Source organism: Lethenteron reissneri, chromosome 20 (genome assembly GCF_015708825.2).
Source record: "Lethenteron reissneri isolate LAM-NWPU_2019-01 chromosome 20, ASM1570882v1, whole genome shotgun sequence".
In the NCBI taxonomy this organism is placed as follows: Eukaryota; Metazoa; Chordata; class Hyperoartia; order Petromyzontiformes; family Petromyzontidae; genus Lethenteron; species Lethenteron reissneri.
Window position 1 is genome coordinate 16,829,639 of NC_083798.1, and position 17,618 is coordinate 16,847,256.

The window sequence follows — 17,618 nt, forward strand, 5'->3', positions numbered from 1 at the left end:
TTCTGTGTAAAGTCCACTCCCCTAAATAAACTGGAGGCTCACATATTGCATTGACTTGCCAGCTTTATATTCCTAAAGCAGTCGGGTATTGTTTCTATATCAGTATGTATGTTGAACTGTTTTCGCCCAGTACGTAGCAAACCATGCTAATCGGTAGATATTACTGTCCTGTGTTAATCATTAAGACTGCAATTCTCGGCCCAGTAAGAGTGATTTAAAGTCAAATGGTGTGGTTGTACACACCAGTATTCTGTCAGCAGAGAGTTTGGATTGGGGGTTCATGCAGCGATTAAGCTTGCATGAGACAGCTTATGTGCTTTCTCAAAAATAAAAATTCGTTCTTTCCTTATTTTCTCGGGAAACATGAGAAATACTGGACATCTCAAAGAAGAGCCTTAGAAATTACACTGCAATCTGAGTGATTGGTATGTAGTGAGTCCAACTGAGTTGCAGACGTTGTCTTAGGAGCAATAATATTTCACCAACATAACATAACACAACCTACACTTGGGTGTTGAATGCCCATCTAGCCACGCTACGGCAGAACTAGACACGGTTCACTATCCAGGCCCGGACCACAAGCTGGGTCCCGGACCGCATGGCTAGAGGCTTCTTTAACCCGACGTGGATCTTCTTCACCAGCATCCCGAAGAACCCCGAGCTCCTCACGGGCCCCCGTTATATCGGCCTGGGCTGGGGCTGGCTCCGCCCCTCGCCCCGCCCACCTTCTAGATCTCTCGAACGCTTTCCTGAAGGCCCCCAAGAGCTCCTTTATACAAGTGACTGCCCAGCGGCCCCCGTCCACCGGTGGCTCCCCTCCAATATAATCCGGTCATGTGTTGGCAGGTCAACTAGCGTATCATGCCCCAACGTAACCCTGGCTGGCTGACACTCCCTCTCGCTCCCTCACCGGGAGCCCGCACCGCACACTGTACGTGGTGCCTCCGCGCTGACCAGCGCTCACCCAAGCCCCGCTAGGGCTGGTACTACGCCCAGTAAGCGGACTACACAAAATGCCAACTCATTATCCGCCGTGACATTCACAGTCACTACAGGTACATAAATATGTTTACGTTTGTACTGTATCTTCCACTTAAAAATGTCTCGCACGGTAGTGTAGATGAAATGTGAATTTGTGGAACGTCGCAAGTCGGGGATGAAAAAAAGTAGAATGGCACATATTTAATCAAATGTTTAGGATGTGTGTCTTAGATATGTGTAGTGAGTCCAACTGAGTCGCAGACGTTATTCTTTTTAGAGGCAACTCATTTATTGTAACACGTATATACAAAGGGGTAACTACCCCTTTACCAGATACAGCATGGGGTGGTGACCACCCAGCTAACTACACTATACGTAGGAGTTACAGCTCCGAAGGGTCGGACCCTCACTTGGGTCTCCGGCCACGTGTTGATGCCTCGTATTACATAGACCTTCCAGCTTGTAGACGTAGAGCTTCCAGCTTGTAGAATGAAGACCCCGGTCCCTCTCAGGGACCCACCTTATATCCTCCCGGGTCGGGGCCGCCTCCGCCCTCGGCCCCGCCCGCCTTCTCAAGTGTTCTAGCTCCCTCTCGAGAGCTCTCCCTGGACATGTGATCACCCCCTAGCCCCCCCACCTGGGGCCTTCTCAGTGGACACTGTGGATCACGTGTCTACGGGGTCAACCAGAGTGCCATGGCCCGGGACTACCCTCTCCCTGGGCTGACAATCTCCCGCTCCTCCTTGTGGGAGCCCGCACTACACGCTATGCTTGGTGCCCGCGCTATCCCAGTGCTCACCAAGCCCCACTAGGGCTGGTACTACACCAGGCTACAGGGTGTATGCGATGACGGTGCATCGCACGCCGTGCTGTGCTCGAGCCGGCCTCACACAGCAACCCACACGGTGCTGTCCGTGACGTAAGGACATCGCACGCCACGGCCCTCCCGAGCCTGCACCATACATTGACATCCCTGATGTCACTACATATGTATTAATTTAAGAATGGATTATTTGAAGTACTTGCATCTTTTAAAGTGCAGAACTTTGTGTTTAATGAGTCTTTCATCCTGTCAATAAATAAAGGCTTGGGGTAAGTCGCCCTCCTATTAAAGTGGCTGTCACACAGCAAGCACTTTGAATTAATCATTGGCGGCATATTCATTGATCGTATTGATCAAAGCGGTGATGCTGCCCAGTGCATCCATTCTATCCAAAAGCACACTTTGGGAAGTCTTTTCCCCAGAAATGGAATAGAAGTGGCATTGTTTCCGAGTGCAGTAGTTGAGACATTTAGCTGCGATTCCTGCCAACAATAATTGTTCCCTCAGATGGACTTCGATTAGCTGACAAGCCTCCATCACAAACGGTTGTGCACGCAAAAGCAGCAGACTGCAGAGTACCGCTGACGTGGTTTACCATTGTGCACAACAAATTATTCATAGTGCACAACAACCGGTATTGGTTCAGATGTATTGCCATGTATTTTCAATGAATTGAGTGTTTTACATTGGCAATATGGAATTATAATTATTACACCTCTGCCAGTCGTGTGAAAATATGTACGTGCCATTTTTACTCGCACAATGTGTCCATAGCGTTTGTGGCGACATACTGTCTTTACATTTTGAATCGTCCAAGTTCAAAGAGAAGTAGAAGTCTCTTAGTGTATTGTGCTTGCATTCATCGTGCTGTGTGTGAAATATGAAATACGACACTTCTTAGAATGTGCATTCCACACATGGTAGCTTTAAAAGCACTGAGCGTTCGTTGTTAGTCTAGTAGATAATCTGGGTGGAAATATTTAAATGTTGAAATGGTAAAATTCCATTCACTAATATGGCTTCGCAAGCAGATGCGGTGATTTTGTTTGGAAATGCTGTGGCATTCCATTGTCCATGCCAAGGCCACATACTCATTTATTGTGGTAAATATATATTGAGTCCACCTAGAATCGCTTTGCCATATACTGTTGCATTTATTTGATGGTTTGTGCTGGGCAAATTAAAAGCAACAGTTGCCCATGTCTTTTTCCCTGTGCTGTATGAGAGGCTACCGCAGTGACTAGTGTTTCCAAGGGGACTTGCAGAGTCAATCAGTGATCACGCCCCCACAGGCCTTAAAGTGATGAATGTAGCACCATGAAAAGGTCTTGAAAATTACAAGCTGTAACTTCGGGAATTGAGTTGTAGAAAGAGCTACAGCAGTCGAGGCTTTGCAGAGTGCGATTAAATATATTTTGACACGTTTCTAAAAACAAAACCTAGAAAATGTCGTGGAGGATAAAAACAGAAATCGATTCTTGAACTGTGCTCCTTTTACTGTTATCTTTGCAGGTAAAGTGATGAAGGAACTCATATTTACTGATTTCACAAAGCAAATAACAGGAAGAATAATTCAATAAATGACCCAGCTGGCCCTAATAGATCACAGGAATTTCAAATGAAATGGCTCTAGATAAGATCCATTACAATGAGGGAACTGTTTTACATTTGTAATTAAGTGTTTTATCACATCTAATATAACCTCTGAAATCTATTTAATGGTCTCTTTTATAGTAAACAAGTAATTCCCATCACAAACAATAGCTAACCAAAAATAGAATCCATCTGCTCTTAACCATCATGACCTCTTCCACAAGGGTATGCGACATCACAGGAAGCAGCATATAAATTACTGCAGCAGCAAATGGTCAGCCACTACTGGTTGCTTACTGTATATACCACTTAGTGTGGAGGTCAGTTATCGTTAGGTGGTCACTATACATGGAACCTATTAAATGAGCTTTGAATGTAAATAGGTGAAAACTGTTTTTTTTCTTTGTTTAAAAATAAATTAATTCCATGTGGATGTCAATGAAGGAAGCGGTAATGTTTCACCCTTTCATCTGTCGTGCCTTCTGCCTGCCTTTTTTTTAAACAGCCCTATTATTTATACAATTATTTCACAGCTATGAGCAGCACACATTGTCATCCCTGCTGCTAGTCCTGCTGTGCAGAGCAATCTTCCTGCCTAAATAACATATGTCAATAATGATTACAAAATCATCCCCTCGATATAGAAGGTCATCAAATCCTGGTCAAAAGTAGATTTGCTTCATTCTTCTGGAATCAATAATATAAGGACCGATATTTTGTAACATCAGCAATCATCCTTTGGCTAGACAGGACCGAGTCATAATAACGCGGAGCTTTCGCATCAAGATTAGGACTGCCAACGAATCTGAGAACAATCAAACGTCCTTTTGAGCTTTGAGTCACATTGCCATTGAAATTAACGTATTAAAAGACCTTTACCAGTCTAAAAAACGATTACACTTTTTCAAATTAAAGATCCCATCACAGTGCACGAATTAAGTCACAATAGTGTTTTGTGCTGAGCAGTAATACAACACGATAATAATTCTAGCTAGGTATTTTCGTCTGTTTACGGAGCGCTGTGTTGCTTCTGTCCAAAAAGCTGCACGGTGTGTTTCCCACACAACCACCGTAACACACAAATGTCTCTCGTAGGTGGAAATAGAAGTGGACTGTATCGTATTACTTTTAGCCGTTGCACCGGTTGGTCTGGTGCAGTGGCCGCTGTCGCCTCTGTAATTTGAGTTGCGTGCACACACATCAGGACACTGAAATGCTAAGCAGCACATCTGCTGATATTCGCGCTAATGCGCTCGGAATGACCCGGGCTCACTCCAGTGGCTTGCTCGGAGTTTAAATGGCACAGCGCTTGGAAAAAATCCAGGGCATATCGGGTACTGTACATCTACTGCAGAATATTTCTCATTCGTAAAAGGGATTTACACGTTTATGTACAGGTACGGCCCGTTTTTGTCAATACACTGTTGGATGGGCCCGGAGGGTTAGTTGACTTTACTTCACCACACTGAGAAGTGTGAATTTGTGAATAAAGGAGTACAGACAGTGCATTTTCTCCACTCTTGTCTACTTCCCACAAAGCCTATTACACCTGTATTTTTGCACGTGGTGGTTACTCATCAAAACACTGTCCAGGCACAACGCATACTTATCTTTTAAGGGGTGATGGGATTGGGTCGTTCCAGGCGATTTTGTAATCAACTTTCACTTCCATGGGTTATGAATGTTATTGTTGCATAATGTATATAATAAGTCTGGTTTTGTATGCATACATTTTTTCAAGACTTTAAAAAAGTTTTTATATGTAATCCATTTCTTTATTTAGAAATTTTACATTTAAGTAAATGTAGCACTTTAAAAAATCCTATTCACACCAAGGAAAATAATCAAATATCCAGAAGAATCTCACTCATCAACGACTTGCTGTACTTCCAGCGAGATAGTGAAATATGTATTTGAAGCTGCCTTAATACCAATACATGATGCAGGTGCCTACCACATTTGCCCTTGCTGCATGGCCCGTCATCCCATGCATGTATAACATCAGGGACCTGCAGACCTCCCAAGGATGCGTGTGAACACCATATATTATTAATTTCCAGTCTGTGCTGCAAAAAGACCTGGTTTGTATGTTGTGGAAAAGGTTTTCGCCAATTATCTCTCCATAAAAAGAAAACAATATGCCAAAATAACAAAATGTGTGTAAGATATATCCATTTTCACATCGTTTTTCAATAGAAATGTGTACTTACACGTGAATAACCAACGTCTTGATAAATATGTGAATTTATTATGTAATTCAATTATTATTTGCTACAATTTGCACGTACATTCGTACACAAATGTTTCATATATATTATCTTTTCACATTGTACTTTAGATGGACAAAATGGAGGGGCCATTGTGTCATGAGGGGAATGATGAGCAGGAGTCAAAAATATGGACACCAGTGCCCCATCTGTGTACTGAGGGGAATTCATTATCGCGTGCCATTAATCTCGGTTTTTGGTTGCCGTAAGGGACCCCTGGTGCCATTTAGCCCGTGTGCCTTGTGCCTTTTTTGTGTTTGGTTGTGTGTGTGCATGCATGCCTGATTTATGTGTACAGTGTTTGAAACGTTAAGTGTAGCTGAATCTAATTTGAATTTCAGGGGGTGGTGGGGGGTGGACAAAATAAGTAATGATTGACAACTTTTAGAAGCTGTAAAATTACTTTACTTGGAAATGGTCATTTGTATCATGACAGAAATACTGAACTTTTTTGTGCATCATGGCAAATAAAGGTAGTATATATACATGATTAGATATGTATATCAATTATTCGGTATAAGTTACAGTACACTGATATTTGTTTACATGCTTTGCCCAAGGACATTTGTGCCATTTGCATCCTTGCTTGCAAATCCTTACCTGTAAATGCAAATATCTGCCAATGTCTTGCCTTTAACCATGTGTTTAATGTTTCTCGTAGAACTGTCCCATGATTCAGGCCTACAACTAAAAGTAATTGCAATTAGTGGAATGTCACATGTAAGAAATTGGTAATGATAGTTCATCATTTAAAGTGATGATCAACGTTTTTCCAAATTCCAACCACAACCCTGTTGTGCTGTCTTTGTGTCTCTGTGGCTCACAGTGAGGCAGGCAGCTGTGATGGTGTGATGGGCTTGTGGGGGGGGACGCTTGCTGATGAACGTACGTGAGAAGCGTCAGGTGTTGCTGTGATTGACGCGGATTTCTCGTAACAAGTTCCATCTTGTTGTCTGTGCCAGCGCGGAGCCTCGTGCATGCCCGACTCGGCAGGGACCGGAATGCCAGCACTGTCGGCCACACCAAGGAACGGAGGTTAGCCGAGCAGAGCGGTCGTTTTTTAGATGTTTTAGTCATTGCAAGATTTATTTAGTTTCTGAACTCAATTGGCCCAATTCATCTGTTGGTTGTTGATCTATTATCTGGATAAAATGGACAAATCTACAAATATATATATACCAAACATCTGCTAGTACATTGTGATGTAAATACATTTTAAATAATTTCATAATTGGCAATTACATTTTTAGGAGCCTCGTCAGATTTACTTAAAATGGGCTTTCAGTTACCCTGTGAGGTGAGAACATGGACGTGCATGTTGTGTTCATTGTTCCCCCAGCGATGAGCGAAGTCCTGGCCACCCTCCCGTCGCAACTTCAGGAGCATGGGGGCAGCCCAGAGGACATGACCTTCTTACGGGACATCTGTGGAGATGCCAGCCTGCAGTCCCTCGTGAAGGCACTGCTTCACCTCTACCAAACACACCCTCATCAGCGTAGTGCCCTCCTATAAGCTGACTGATACCCTTCTCTAGACAAGTAACCATCACAGCCATTCATGACTTGGTTGTCACTCTTAGCCACACCTGTGACCTTTTATACACCCTGTACCCCAGTTTGCACACCTACCCTCAGTCCCTACATAACCTTGCAGCCCACGTTGTTATTTTTAATCAATGTTCCATTAACACTCAAACCTTTAACTATGACCTTTTCCACACCCACTACATACCGGGATCTGCAAACTCAAATTACCTAACATATTTACTACATCGTGTTTTGAAAAGTTGTAGTTAAAAAAAATCATTCTAATGCAACTCACTTGTGAATAAATCAAACATTTCAGTGAATTCGTTCTTGAAGAAAAACATACGATACACAGTGCAGTAAATATGAATCGATGTCAAGTGTTTGTGCGGTGGATCTTAGAATGATGGGCCACGTAGAAAATTAGCTTTCATCCTTTATTGCACCATACATTTTTTTATTGTGTTTCATCAGTACTGCTGACTTAAAGCTGAGAGAGCCAATACAAATACAGTATAGCTTTTTTTTTTATCACGGATCATCGTATTTGCATTTCCTGTTATCCATGGGGAAGGGGTAGCTGATCTGAAATCCTTCCTGTTATTTTCAGACCACTTGAGTTGTCATTGTTGAGCTTTGTGAACAATGGCCTGAAATGCTGGTCACTTCTGTCTTGGAAAAAAATTGCTGCAAACAAATGCTAAATGTTTTCCTCTTCCTGCTTTATTTAAGGAAGATTCCTTCTTTTCTCTTTCAACAATTAATTTGTTTAGATCCTGGGTCTTTTTAAACTATTTAAGAGTGGCACAGACTCCACAATATTCGATAACCGTAACTAATAAATACATGTGGAAGCATTCCCAGAGTCAATTTTTATTCTTTATCTAAAAATAAATGTGTGCATATTTATTGTGTATGTATACAAAACTGCACTATTAAACTCCATACATACTTTACAAGGATATCATCCCTAACCTTACTGTTGGAAGTTGGGCCCTGCAGATGTAGACTTAAAATGGTGAATAATTCAGCAAATGCAACGTGGAACGCATGCTTATTCATAACGTTTGTTAAACATCATGGCAGCCCAGATAGTAGCTGGAGATTGAAAACTGAATGTATGTACACATGGCTATAGTTATTGTTAATGCTGTTGTGTCTGTTTTACTTTCAGGTTCATGACAAATTAAAGAGTTACATTAAGATCAGCCCTGCTCCCATGCTGGCCAATTCTGCGACTCTTACTGATGATGTAAGCCTTTCCCACTGATTTTTCTTGCATGGTTACTTTATATCATATTGGTAACTTCATTTTGTGCACTTCAAACTTAAGTACCCTGGACAGGTACACTGTGCGGACTTTTGAGTGTTTGCCATTATGAGTAGTATGTATGTATGTTGAACATATTTCGCACCGTACGTAGCCAACTATGCTAATTAGATGTATTAAACTGACTGCTATGTGCAGCTGCCGCTATGAACACCAAACCATGGGCCATACAACTGTGCTCGGCCCAAAACATTTGAATGTGGTGTATCAGCAATTGACCAACTCTCATAAAGCAATTGAATAGCTCAATCACTGAGCACTGACATTATAATCGTTGCTTTTGATTTGGTCATACGAAAGTAGTGTTCAACTCGGATTTGGAGTAATACTTGTTATATCTTTGTTTTCAGTTAACAGAGGAGCTACAAGGTCAACCGATAAACAGCGATGTCAGGGAACTGTTAACACTTCTTTCTAACCCTCATGTCAAGGTGAGGCACAAGTTGTCGCCATGAACTTCGCACTCAAATTTTCAGGTTTCATATGAAGCTTGGAAAGGTAGAAAAAAGGGACTTCCAAAGCGAAGTTATTTGTTGCTTGAATGCTCCTAGAAAATTTCTCTCCTGCAATTGCATTGGATTTTTCAAACGTGAAACTAGTGTTCAGAAAAGTTATTGGCATCAATTAATTGTTTTGATCAAATCGATTTGTAATCTCTTATAATGAATCATAATCTCATTGCGACCATTTGCTTTACAGAGCTTTATTATTGGGCCAGCAAGTGAATGGCAAAAAAACATGAACGTTGCTCAATTATGCCTACATAAATAAAGCCTGAGCATTAATACATTTAATCACCACTTGAGCCCATTGGAAGTCATTATTTCCAAGAGAAACCTGGATAGTTTTTAGAGTTGGGATTTTTGCAGTTTTCAAATACATCGATATACACAGTTACTGATAATAACATTCTATCACAGTCTATAATTTATTCTCTGAGGAAAATGGCACAACTTGGTATTGTACACATACGCAACAGAGTAGCAGCAGGAATTGTAATGTTGAGGTCGTTGTAAAATGCTCATGCCCTATTCAACAGACTATTCCCAATGAAGAAGCCGTGTTTAACTTGAATTAATTTTTGTATTTAAATGAAAAGGGTTGCATGTGTTTTATCCATAGAGGGTTTAAATCGTAGCTGAGATGTTCGTGATTGTTGAAGGGATGTTTTAAAAGGCTTGTGACAATGCAGATAAGCATTTTTTTTTTAATAAATGTAAGAACTGAGTAATTAGTACATCAAACCGGAGGCTTAAAACCATTTGAGTGACCGTGTTGTCAGTGATCAACAAGCTACCGGATTAGTCTGCTATATTTGGTGTGCCTTGTTCTCAGAATGCTAATGCTGCCCTTTGTACAAATGTAATCCACACTGAATCCCAAAAGGAAATTATGTAAACATTGGCTGATAATGAATGTGTTGGCATTACTCTATAGGCTCTATTACTGCATGCAGCAATTAAAAAAACTGTATATTCCCAATCTACTCAATGTAATTGGAAGCTCTGTTGTTTGAATACATTTTTAACTAATGAGAGATTTTAAAAGAATCAGTAAATAGTTCCTTACCTCTTGCCTGATATGTATTCTTTAGATATGTGCAATGGAAATAATGTGAACGTTGATATGACTACAGTGGAATAGTTGTTTACTTGCACAGATGCGGAAGAGATAGTTAATGACAAATTTTGATTTATAGCTTTCGTGACTGCAGGGATTCATATTCCTGCCTCTTTCGGTAAAGTCACGTAGAAGGCAAATAATAAAATAATAAAATATAAAACAATAAAATTATCACGACGTTTCGACTGCAACACAAGCAATCATCATCAGGTGTGAAATCCACAGCAGTTTGCGTTACTGATATTTCTGCTAAGTGACAAGGATTCACAGTGAGTAGTGTTGGGTCATGGTGACCGAATAATGGGCTGCAAGGTAAATTATTTGGGTACATGTTAAATAACTGTGACTTGCCATTATTAACTTGGATTTATGGCAATTGGCCAAAATTCATGGTTTTGACTGAGGCTTCAGGGAAATGATGGGTTCATAGTCAGTAGATTGTGTTAATGGGGTGGGAACAAATTTTATTACTAAGCTTAAGATGAGTGACTGAGGGAACATGGGGATTAACTGCACTTCATTGTCAGTAGCTTTGGATGATGATGAGTGAATTGGTTTAATGTGAATTTACTACATTTCAAGTTCGTTTACTGGGGCTCGAAGTGAATGACAAGTGTTCATTGCGTGTCGCTTTGACGAATGCTGATTGAATGGGTTCAAGGTCAGTGACTGTGGCTCAAGAGGAATGACTGGTGTTCACGGTTCGGTACATGGGATTTGCCGTGAGTGATGAGGCTCCTCCCACAATTGGAGTTCACGATAAGCAGTGTGCTATCACTCTGTGGCTATTTCGCAGGCAGTGCTGTCTGCGCACGATTCTGTGGCACAAAAAGACTTTGTCCCGGTTCTGCCACCGCTGCCCGATGATCTTGATGACGATGAAGAGTCAGTCAAAATTATCCGGCTCGTCAAGAACAAGGAGCCCCTGGTAAGAGCAGCAAGATATGGCTGCAGCGGAGGCCCTCCAGCCCTGCATTGTCATTTATAGTCAGACAATTGTAGTCACTACATCTTAAAGTGATGTACCACATTGATTTATACTGGTAGGAACCCACTGGTTCCACCAGCCCACGGGATTATTGTGTCCGTCCGTCGTGCATCCAAAAATGGGAGGGGTGGGGCTGGGTGGGGAGGGAGGGGCTGGGTGGGGAGGGTGGAGCTGGGTGGGGAGGGTGGGGAGGGGCTGGGTGGGTGGGGAGGGGTTGGGTGGGAAGGGGCTGGGTGGGGAGGGTGGGGCTGGGTGAATGGTGGGAGGGGTGGGGAGGGGCTGGTCACCCCGTGGTGCTCTTATAAAACTCAACGTTTAACCTACTCACGCCGGCTTGTGCCCGCCCTCACAGTCGGGCATATTTGCGGAATACACCACTCCGCCGTTGACCCTGGCCATTGACCGAGCAACCCAACGTTCCGACCAGCTCCCTCCTTCATGACCCATACGGTGCATCCATTTGACTCTGCGGAATTCTAAGTGTTTTTCCACATTCTTTGTGGATTGTTTGTATCTCATTGTTTAATTTGCTTTACCATTGCCTATGTTTTTGGTGCAATAAAATGCACATGATATTATGGAAAATATTTTCTCCTTATTTAATTTGTACATTGAAACCTCATATTTTGTGTCCTAATGAAAACTGGTTCCCCAAATGTAACAAAACAATGTCTAAAATATTTGGTTCATTAAAAATATTATACCACATTTTTTTGGCATAATATAAAGCATGCACATGAGTATATTCAAATCCATGCTCCACAAGTAATTATTTCCTAGACATACTTTTCATACCTAGCCACAGCATGCATGGGCAGAGCTGAATTGCAATAAAATACATGTTTCTCAGGCTATTGTAGACAGCATTAATTGGTATTCGCAGACCTGACGAAACAATGTGTATGTAAAAATGGTGAAGGTGAGATTATTAGCAACACACATTTTGCGAAGTAGAATTATATTTATTTGCTCATTTTAAAGATGTTATAGCATTTATCATTTTATTAACTTTAATGAGCCATTGAAAAACATTCATGTTTGGATTGTGTATGAGTAGTGATCTTCAAGTAATTTCATAATCTGAACACGTCACCTCAAGCAGCCAATGGAACTGGTCGATTATTTCATTATAAGACCCTGTTGAAGATCCATCTTAAGAATCACTGAGGAGTTTCTGTCAAGTCAGTGTTCTTCTTAAAACCAGTATTGGGGCAACACACTTTCCCATTCGTAACCATGAGCGAACAATGGAAATTCTTCTTGCCCATGGCAGGGTCCAATCTTTTCATAAGATGACCACTGTTAATTTTCTTCAGACTGGTGTGCATATCAGTGACCTCCCAGCATTGATAAGCCTTGTTAACTCCCAACTGAGCTCACAGACCGTCCCGATTGTGAGTGAAATACATCGGGCAGCACTACTTGGCCCAAACAAATAATTATTCTACAATATCAAGTGGCTAATTTAATATAATAATTATAACAAACAAATAAATGAGATGAAAATTAGTTGTTTTGAATAGCAGCTTTTATATGCAAATTAAATGTACCATATAAGCATGCACACTAATGGAAACGCTACAAATGGTAGTTGCAGTGTAATCTTCTCTGGCGCTTAGTTAAAACGGTTTTGACTTCTCTGTTGTGGGCTAGGGTGCTACCATCCGACGGCACGAGGAGACGGGAGCGATCGTGGTGGCACGGATCATGAGGGGTGGTGCGGCGGATCGCAGTGGTGAGCAATGCAGGGCGCGCCCTCACCGAGAATCGGCGTCTGACCCACAGCACGTCTATGCCGCTTGACAAACACTCCTGTGTGATTTCTCATATTAGTACGGGTTTTACCTTATTGTATCTCAATTTCGGAGCTTTCGTGACTGCAGGAATTATTCTTTGGTTGTAGTAGGTTTTTACCCTTTTAAACTGGTACAAAACTGACACCTTTATTCAAGGCATTATGTTTGCAATAACCACAACACAAGTAGTCAAAAAAGCAAACAAAAAGAAGCAACTCTGATAATGATAATAATATGCACTGTCCTTGAAGTTGATTGGTCCACACCCGAGACGGCTTTCTTTAGAGCCTAGTCCCCATTGGTGTTGGACCAGATGACACCAGAAGGCGTACAACTCAAACACAGTGCAATATCAGAGTCTTGAGAGCTCGGGGTAAGCATTTACACTATGTGATCTCTTTTACCAGTGGCAAAATATAGTAGTAGGTTTTTACCCTTTTAAACTGGTACAAAACTGACACCTTTATTCAAGGCATCATGTTTGCAATAACCACAACACAAGTAGTCAAAAAAGCAAACAAAAAAAAGCAACTCTGATAATGATAATAATATGCACTGTCCTTGAAGTTGATTGGTCCACACCCGAGACGGCTTTCTTTAGAGCCTAGTCCCCATTGGTGTTGGACCAGGTGACACCAGAAGGCGTACAACTCAAACACAGTGCAATATCAGAGTCTTGAGAGCTCGGGTAAGCATTTACACTATGAGATCTCTTTTACCACAAATTAGCATGTCAATGTCGTCGTCCACTCATTGACATGCTAATTTTTTCTCTGCCCCCTCCCTCTCTCCACCCCCGCCTTTTCTCTATATTTAAGGCCTCGTCACAGAAACGACCTCTCTCTTTGTGCTGATACGTGTTCTCTCTCTCTGTGTGTCTTTGTGATGTCTGTCTGCTTGTATGTCTGTCTATAGTTTTCTGGTTAGATTTTTGTTGCTATTTCTTTTTTACCTGATGAAGATTGCTTGTGTTGCAATCGAAACGTCTTATGCTATTATTTAATTTATAATTTTATCTTTATACGTGACTTTACCGAAAGAACCAAATAATAATTTTACCTTATTGTGTTTGGCCAGACTGCTAGATAGTCTAGTAGTCAGCATGCTCACCACTGAACCAGTTTGCTGCCACTTGTAATTTGTGGCATTTTAAAGAGACAACACCATTGTTGGGATTCAGGCCATATACATAACTGCAGATAGAATATGAAAAAGGTAATAGTATTAATTAGTTACACTGTTTAATATTGGACATTGAAATATAAAATGCAATGTCCTTACCACCATAACCAATGAGTTTTGTGTGCATCTACGTATTTTTTATCTGTTATTTTAAACATGATTTGTGATTTGTAACGCTCATAAATGTAGGAAAATTTTAAGTTGAATGTCTTTAAGCAAATACCTTTTACTTTCTTCAGCTGGATCACTCTCAGATCATGTGTTTTAAATTCCTTACAAAAAGTGTCTTGATATGTTTATTACTCGTCATACTCATTGCCTTATAAGTAAATTATGATTTAAATTGTACTTACCGGCATAGTCTGGATAAACCTGTCCCTAACAATTTAACTGATAAACAGTGTATTTTTAATGTGTTCGTTTGTTTGACTTTGATTATTTAATTGATATGGAAACGTGCAGGGTGAATGAGCTGTCCGAACTTGTCAGTGCTCGCATAACGGACGCTGTTCGCCAACATTTTTCACAATTACATCATCACTTGTGTGTGATACGCATAACTTGCAGGGCATGTTTGCTCTGCAAGTCATGTTTAATCTCACAGCAACATCTTACAGTGGTATGCTGAAATCGCGGGCAGGCTTGTCCTGCATGTTGTGGAATTCAGCTTGAGTCCTGCATTGCGTGACAGCAAAACAACCTTGGTTGTTGTAAAGATCCATTTCACACTGGGCTTAATGAGCACTTGCTACCGATTGGAGTAAAATAAATTGTAGTGTAAGCAGGTGATGGAGAGAAACTGCATATTGATTCATTAGTAATGGAATGGAAAGCTAAATGATCGTTGGTATTATTTTGAACCACAGCTGTTGCCTACTCGTGTTTTTGTGGTTTAGGAATGGGCTGTTGTAGAATGTACATTTCTATTTCTATATGATTATATTATCTTTGAGGCAGTGAGTTCAATAGTGATGGTACTAAGCGCTTTTCTGTCTCCATTTGATAATCTGATGTCTCGATACGATTCAATGTTTCTTGTGGGGAATAAAATGCCGCTATTGAAAATAGTAGCATAGCAGTCGATGAATACTAATATGTTGCATGTTCTTTAAATCAAATTACATTATATGTATGACTAATAGTCGACTAAGATTAAATATTGTTATCTCTAAGACTGACAAGTCAATGTGCCCCATTGTAGAGGCATCATCATCAGGGTCTTCATGACTTGTACAATTTTACAGATTTTTACATCCAAAAAGCTCCACTGCGTGATGACGTGTGCTCTCACTGTGCACGCATTTCAGCCCCACATGTGATTGGCAAATTGAGTAGGCTTTGTGTATGATTCATCTTTGACTGGATGCATTAATGCAAGGCTGAACGTGCGTTGTGTTCCGAGCAGGGCTCATCAATGTAGGCGATGAGCTGAAGGAGGTCAACGGAGTTCGCGTTGACAACAAGGAGCCTGAAGAGGTCATTCAGATCCTGGTAAGCATATATACTGTCAAACTAATACCAGAATTCAATTTATTTTATACTGAATTTGCTGTGTCCGATTTGAAACATCTCTTAACCCTTACCCATTCCAAGACGTCGGAAAGTTGTACGGTGGGTCCTGTTCACCGCTGAATCTCGGAACGTGCGAGCGGTTAGCATTAATTTTAATTAGAGAGGCATAGCTCTGCTGTTTTCAAAGACATTGTATTGTACTCGCCGCAGAGAACTGCCTGACACGACCGCACTCTATGATAGCTGGCACCAAACTGCCACGCCTTCTACATGGCCTTGTGGGAGCCTCGGTCCCAATAAAGCTATTGTTTTTTCTTACGGTTCCGTTCCGATGACGTCCGGAAGGAAAACGAATAGGAATGGGAAAGAGTTGATATATCTGTGGATGACAAATTGTGCACCACTGTGCGGATAAGTCAACTGATTGTTCTACAGAGATACTGCCTCCCTCATTGAAACGTGGAATATCTACCAATAGCACTGGACTGTCATGGGAGATGAGCATCATACATGTTTAAACGTAAAGAGGGTTTGATTTAGGTTTGAAAATTGTCTGTCTGGTTTTAATTATTTATCGTTGAGCATTACAGCAATTGAATGTGAGCAATACAAATATTAAACCGCTACTTGATAAAGGCATCTCCCATTCCATGTTGGCCATGGCGGATTGTTTGATTGTACTTCACCATGCTGATTAGTATGGTGTTGATGAGGGAGGCTTGCGGCCACAACTAATTCAGATATCTTCTTGGTTCTTTCGGTAAAGTCACGTAGAATGGAAATAATAAAATAATTCTCGCGACGTTTCGGCCACAACGCAAGCAGCCGTCCTCAGGTGAAGACCAGGTCTGTCGGGGAAACAGCGTCTGAATGAAACACCACCACGCTTGGAGCGTATATTTAAGCTGGGTTGGAAGGGGAATAGCGCCTTGACAAAAGAATTTGCATATCAAGAGGAATTTAGCATATTTATGGGAAATGCAGATATGTGATTAGTACTACTTGTGAAATGCGTAGGAGGTGGGCGGGGGGTTTCAAAGTCATATTATGCCCGTGCATTATGCAGGATTAGCAGCATCAAAGGGAGGGGATAGGGGTAGCATTAATAAAGGGAAGGAATGTTAATAGTATGTAGCTGCAGTAACTAAACAACCACGTAAAAAACGAAAGTATAAACTACATAGTATCATCAGTATACTAAATATACTCTCCAATAAGCTGAGCTACTAACAGTAAGTAATACATTACAATTCTATGTCGCAGAAAATATAATATGCTTCCAGCTAAACTTTTTTCCCTTACATCACACGGGTCTACCCCGTACCGAACTCTTGTTGAGTGGGCGGCTGGTGTTTGCGTGAATGCTGCACTACCGAACTCTTGTTGAGTGGGCGGCTGGTGTTTGTGTGACCGCTGCACTACCGAACTCTTGTTGAGTGGGCGGCTGGTGTTTGCGTGACCGCTGCACTACCGAACTCTTGTTGAGTGGGCGGCTGGTGTTTGTGTGAATGCTGCACTACCGAACTCTTGTTGATTGAGCGGCTGGTGTTTGTGTGACCGCTGCACTACCGAACTCTTGTTGAGTGGGGCGGCTGGTGTTTGTGTGACCGCTGCACTACCGAAATCTTGTTGAGTGGGCGGCTGGTAGTGCAGCGGTCACACAAACACCAGCCGCCCACTCAATAAGAGTTCGGTAGTGCAGCGTTCACGCAAACACCAGCCGCCCACTCAACAGGAGTTCGGTAGTGCAGCGTTCTAACAAACACCAGCCGCTCACTCGACAAGAGTTAGGTAGTGCAGCGGTCACACAAACACCAGCCGCCCACTCAACAAGAGTTCGGTTGTGCAGCATTCACACAAACACCAGCCGCTCACTCAACAAGAGTTCGGTACGGGGTAGACCCGTGTGATGTAAGGGAAAAAAGTTTAGCTGGAAGCATATTATATTTTTTGCGACATAGAATTGTAATGTATTACTTACTGTTAGTAGCTCAGCT

At 41.7% G+C, this 17,618-nt stretch overlaps 1 protein-coding gene across 5 annotated transcripts in view; it reads left to right on the plus strand.

The window, feature by feature from the left end:
• Nucleotides 1-17,618, plus strand: part of MPP7 (MAGUK p55 scaffold protein 7) — a 58,927-nt gene that overhangs the window by 21,931 nt on the left and 19,378 nt on the right. For all 5 annotated transcript variants that reach the window (XM_061555181.1, XM_061555184.1, XM_061555182.1 and 2 more), the window contains exons 2-8: nt 6,627-6,699; nt 7,004-7,122; nt 8,365-8,442; nt 8,871-8,951; nt 10,940-11,071; nt 12,785-12,866; nt 15,515-15,600. In XM_061555181.1, the coding sequence (XP_061411165.1) occupies nt 6,642-6,699; nt 7,004-7,122; nt 8,365-8,442; nt 8,871-8,951; nt 10,940-11,071; nt 12,785-12,866; nt 15,515-15,600 (636 nt within the window). In that variant the 5' untranslated portion in view covers nt 6,627-6,641. The remainder of the gene's footprint in view (nt 1-6,626; nt 6,700-7,003; nt 7,123-8,364; nt 8,443-8,870; nt 8,952-10,939; nt 11,072-12,784; nt 12,867-15,514; nt 15,601-17,618) is intronic.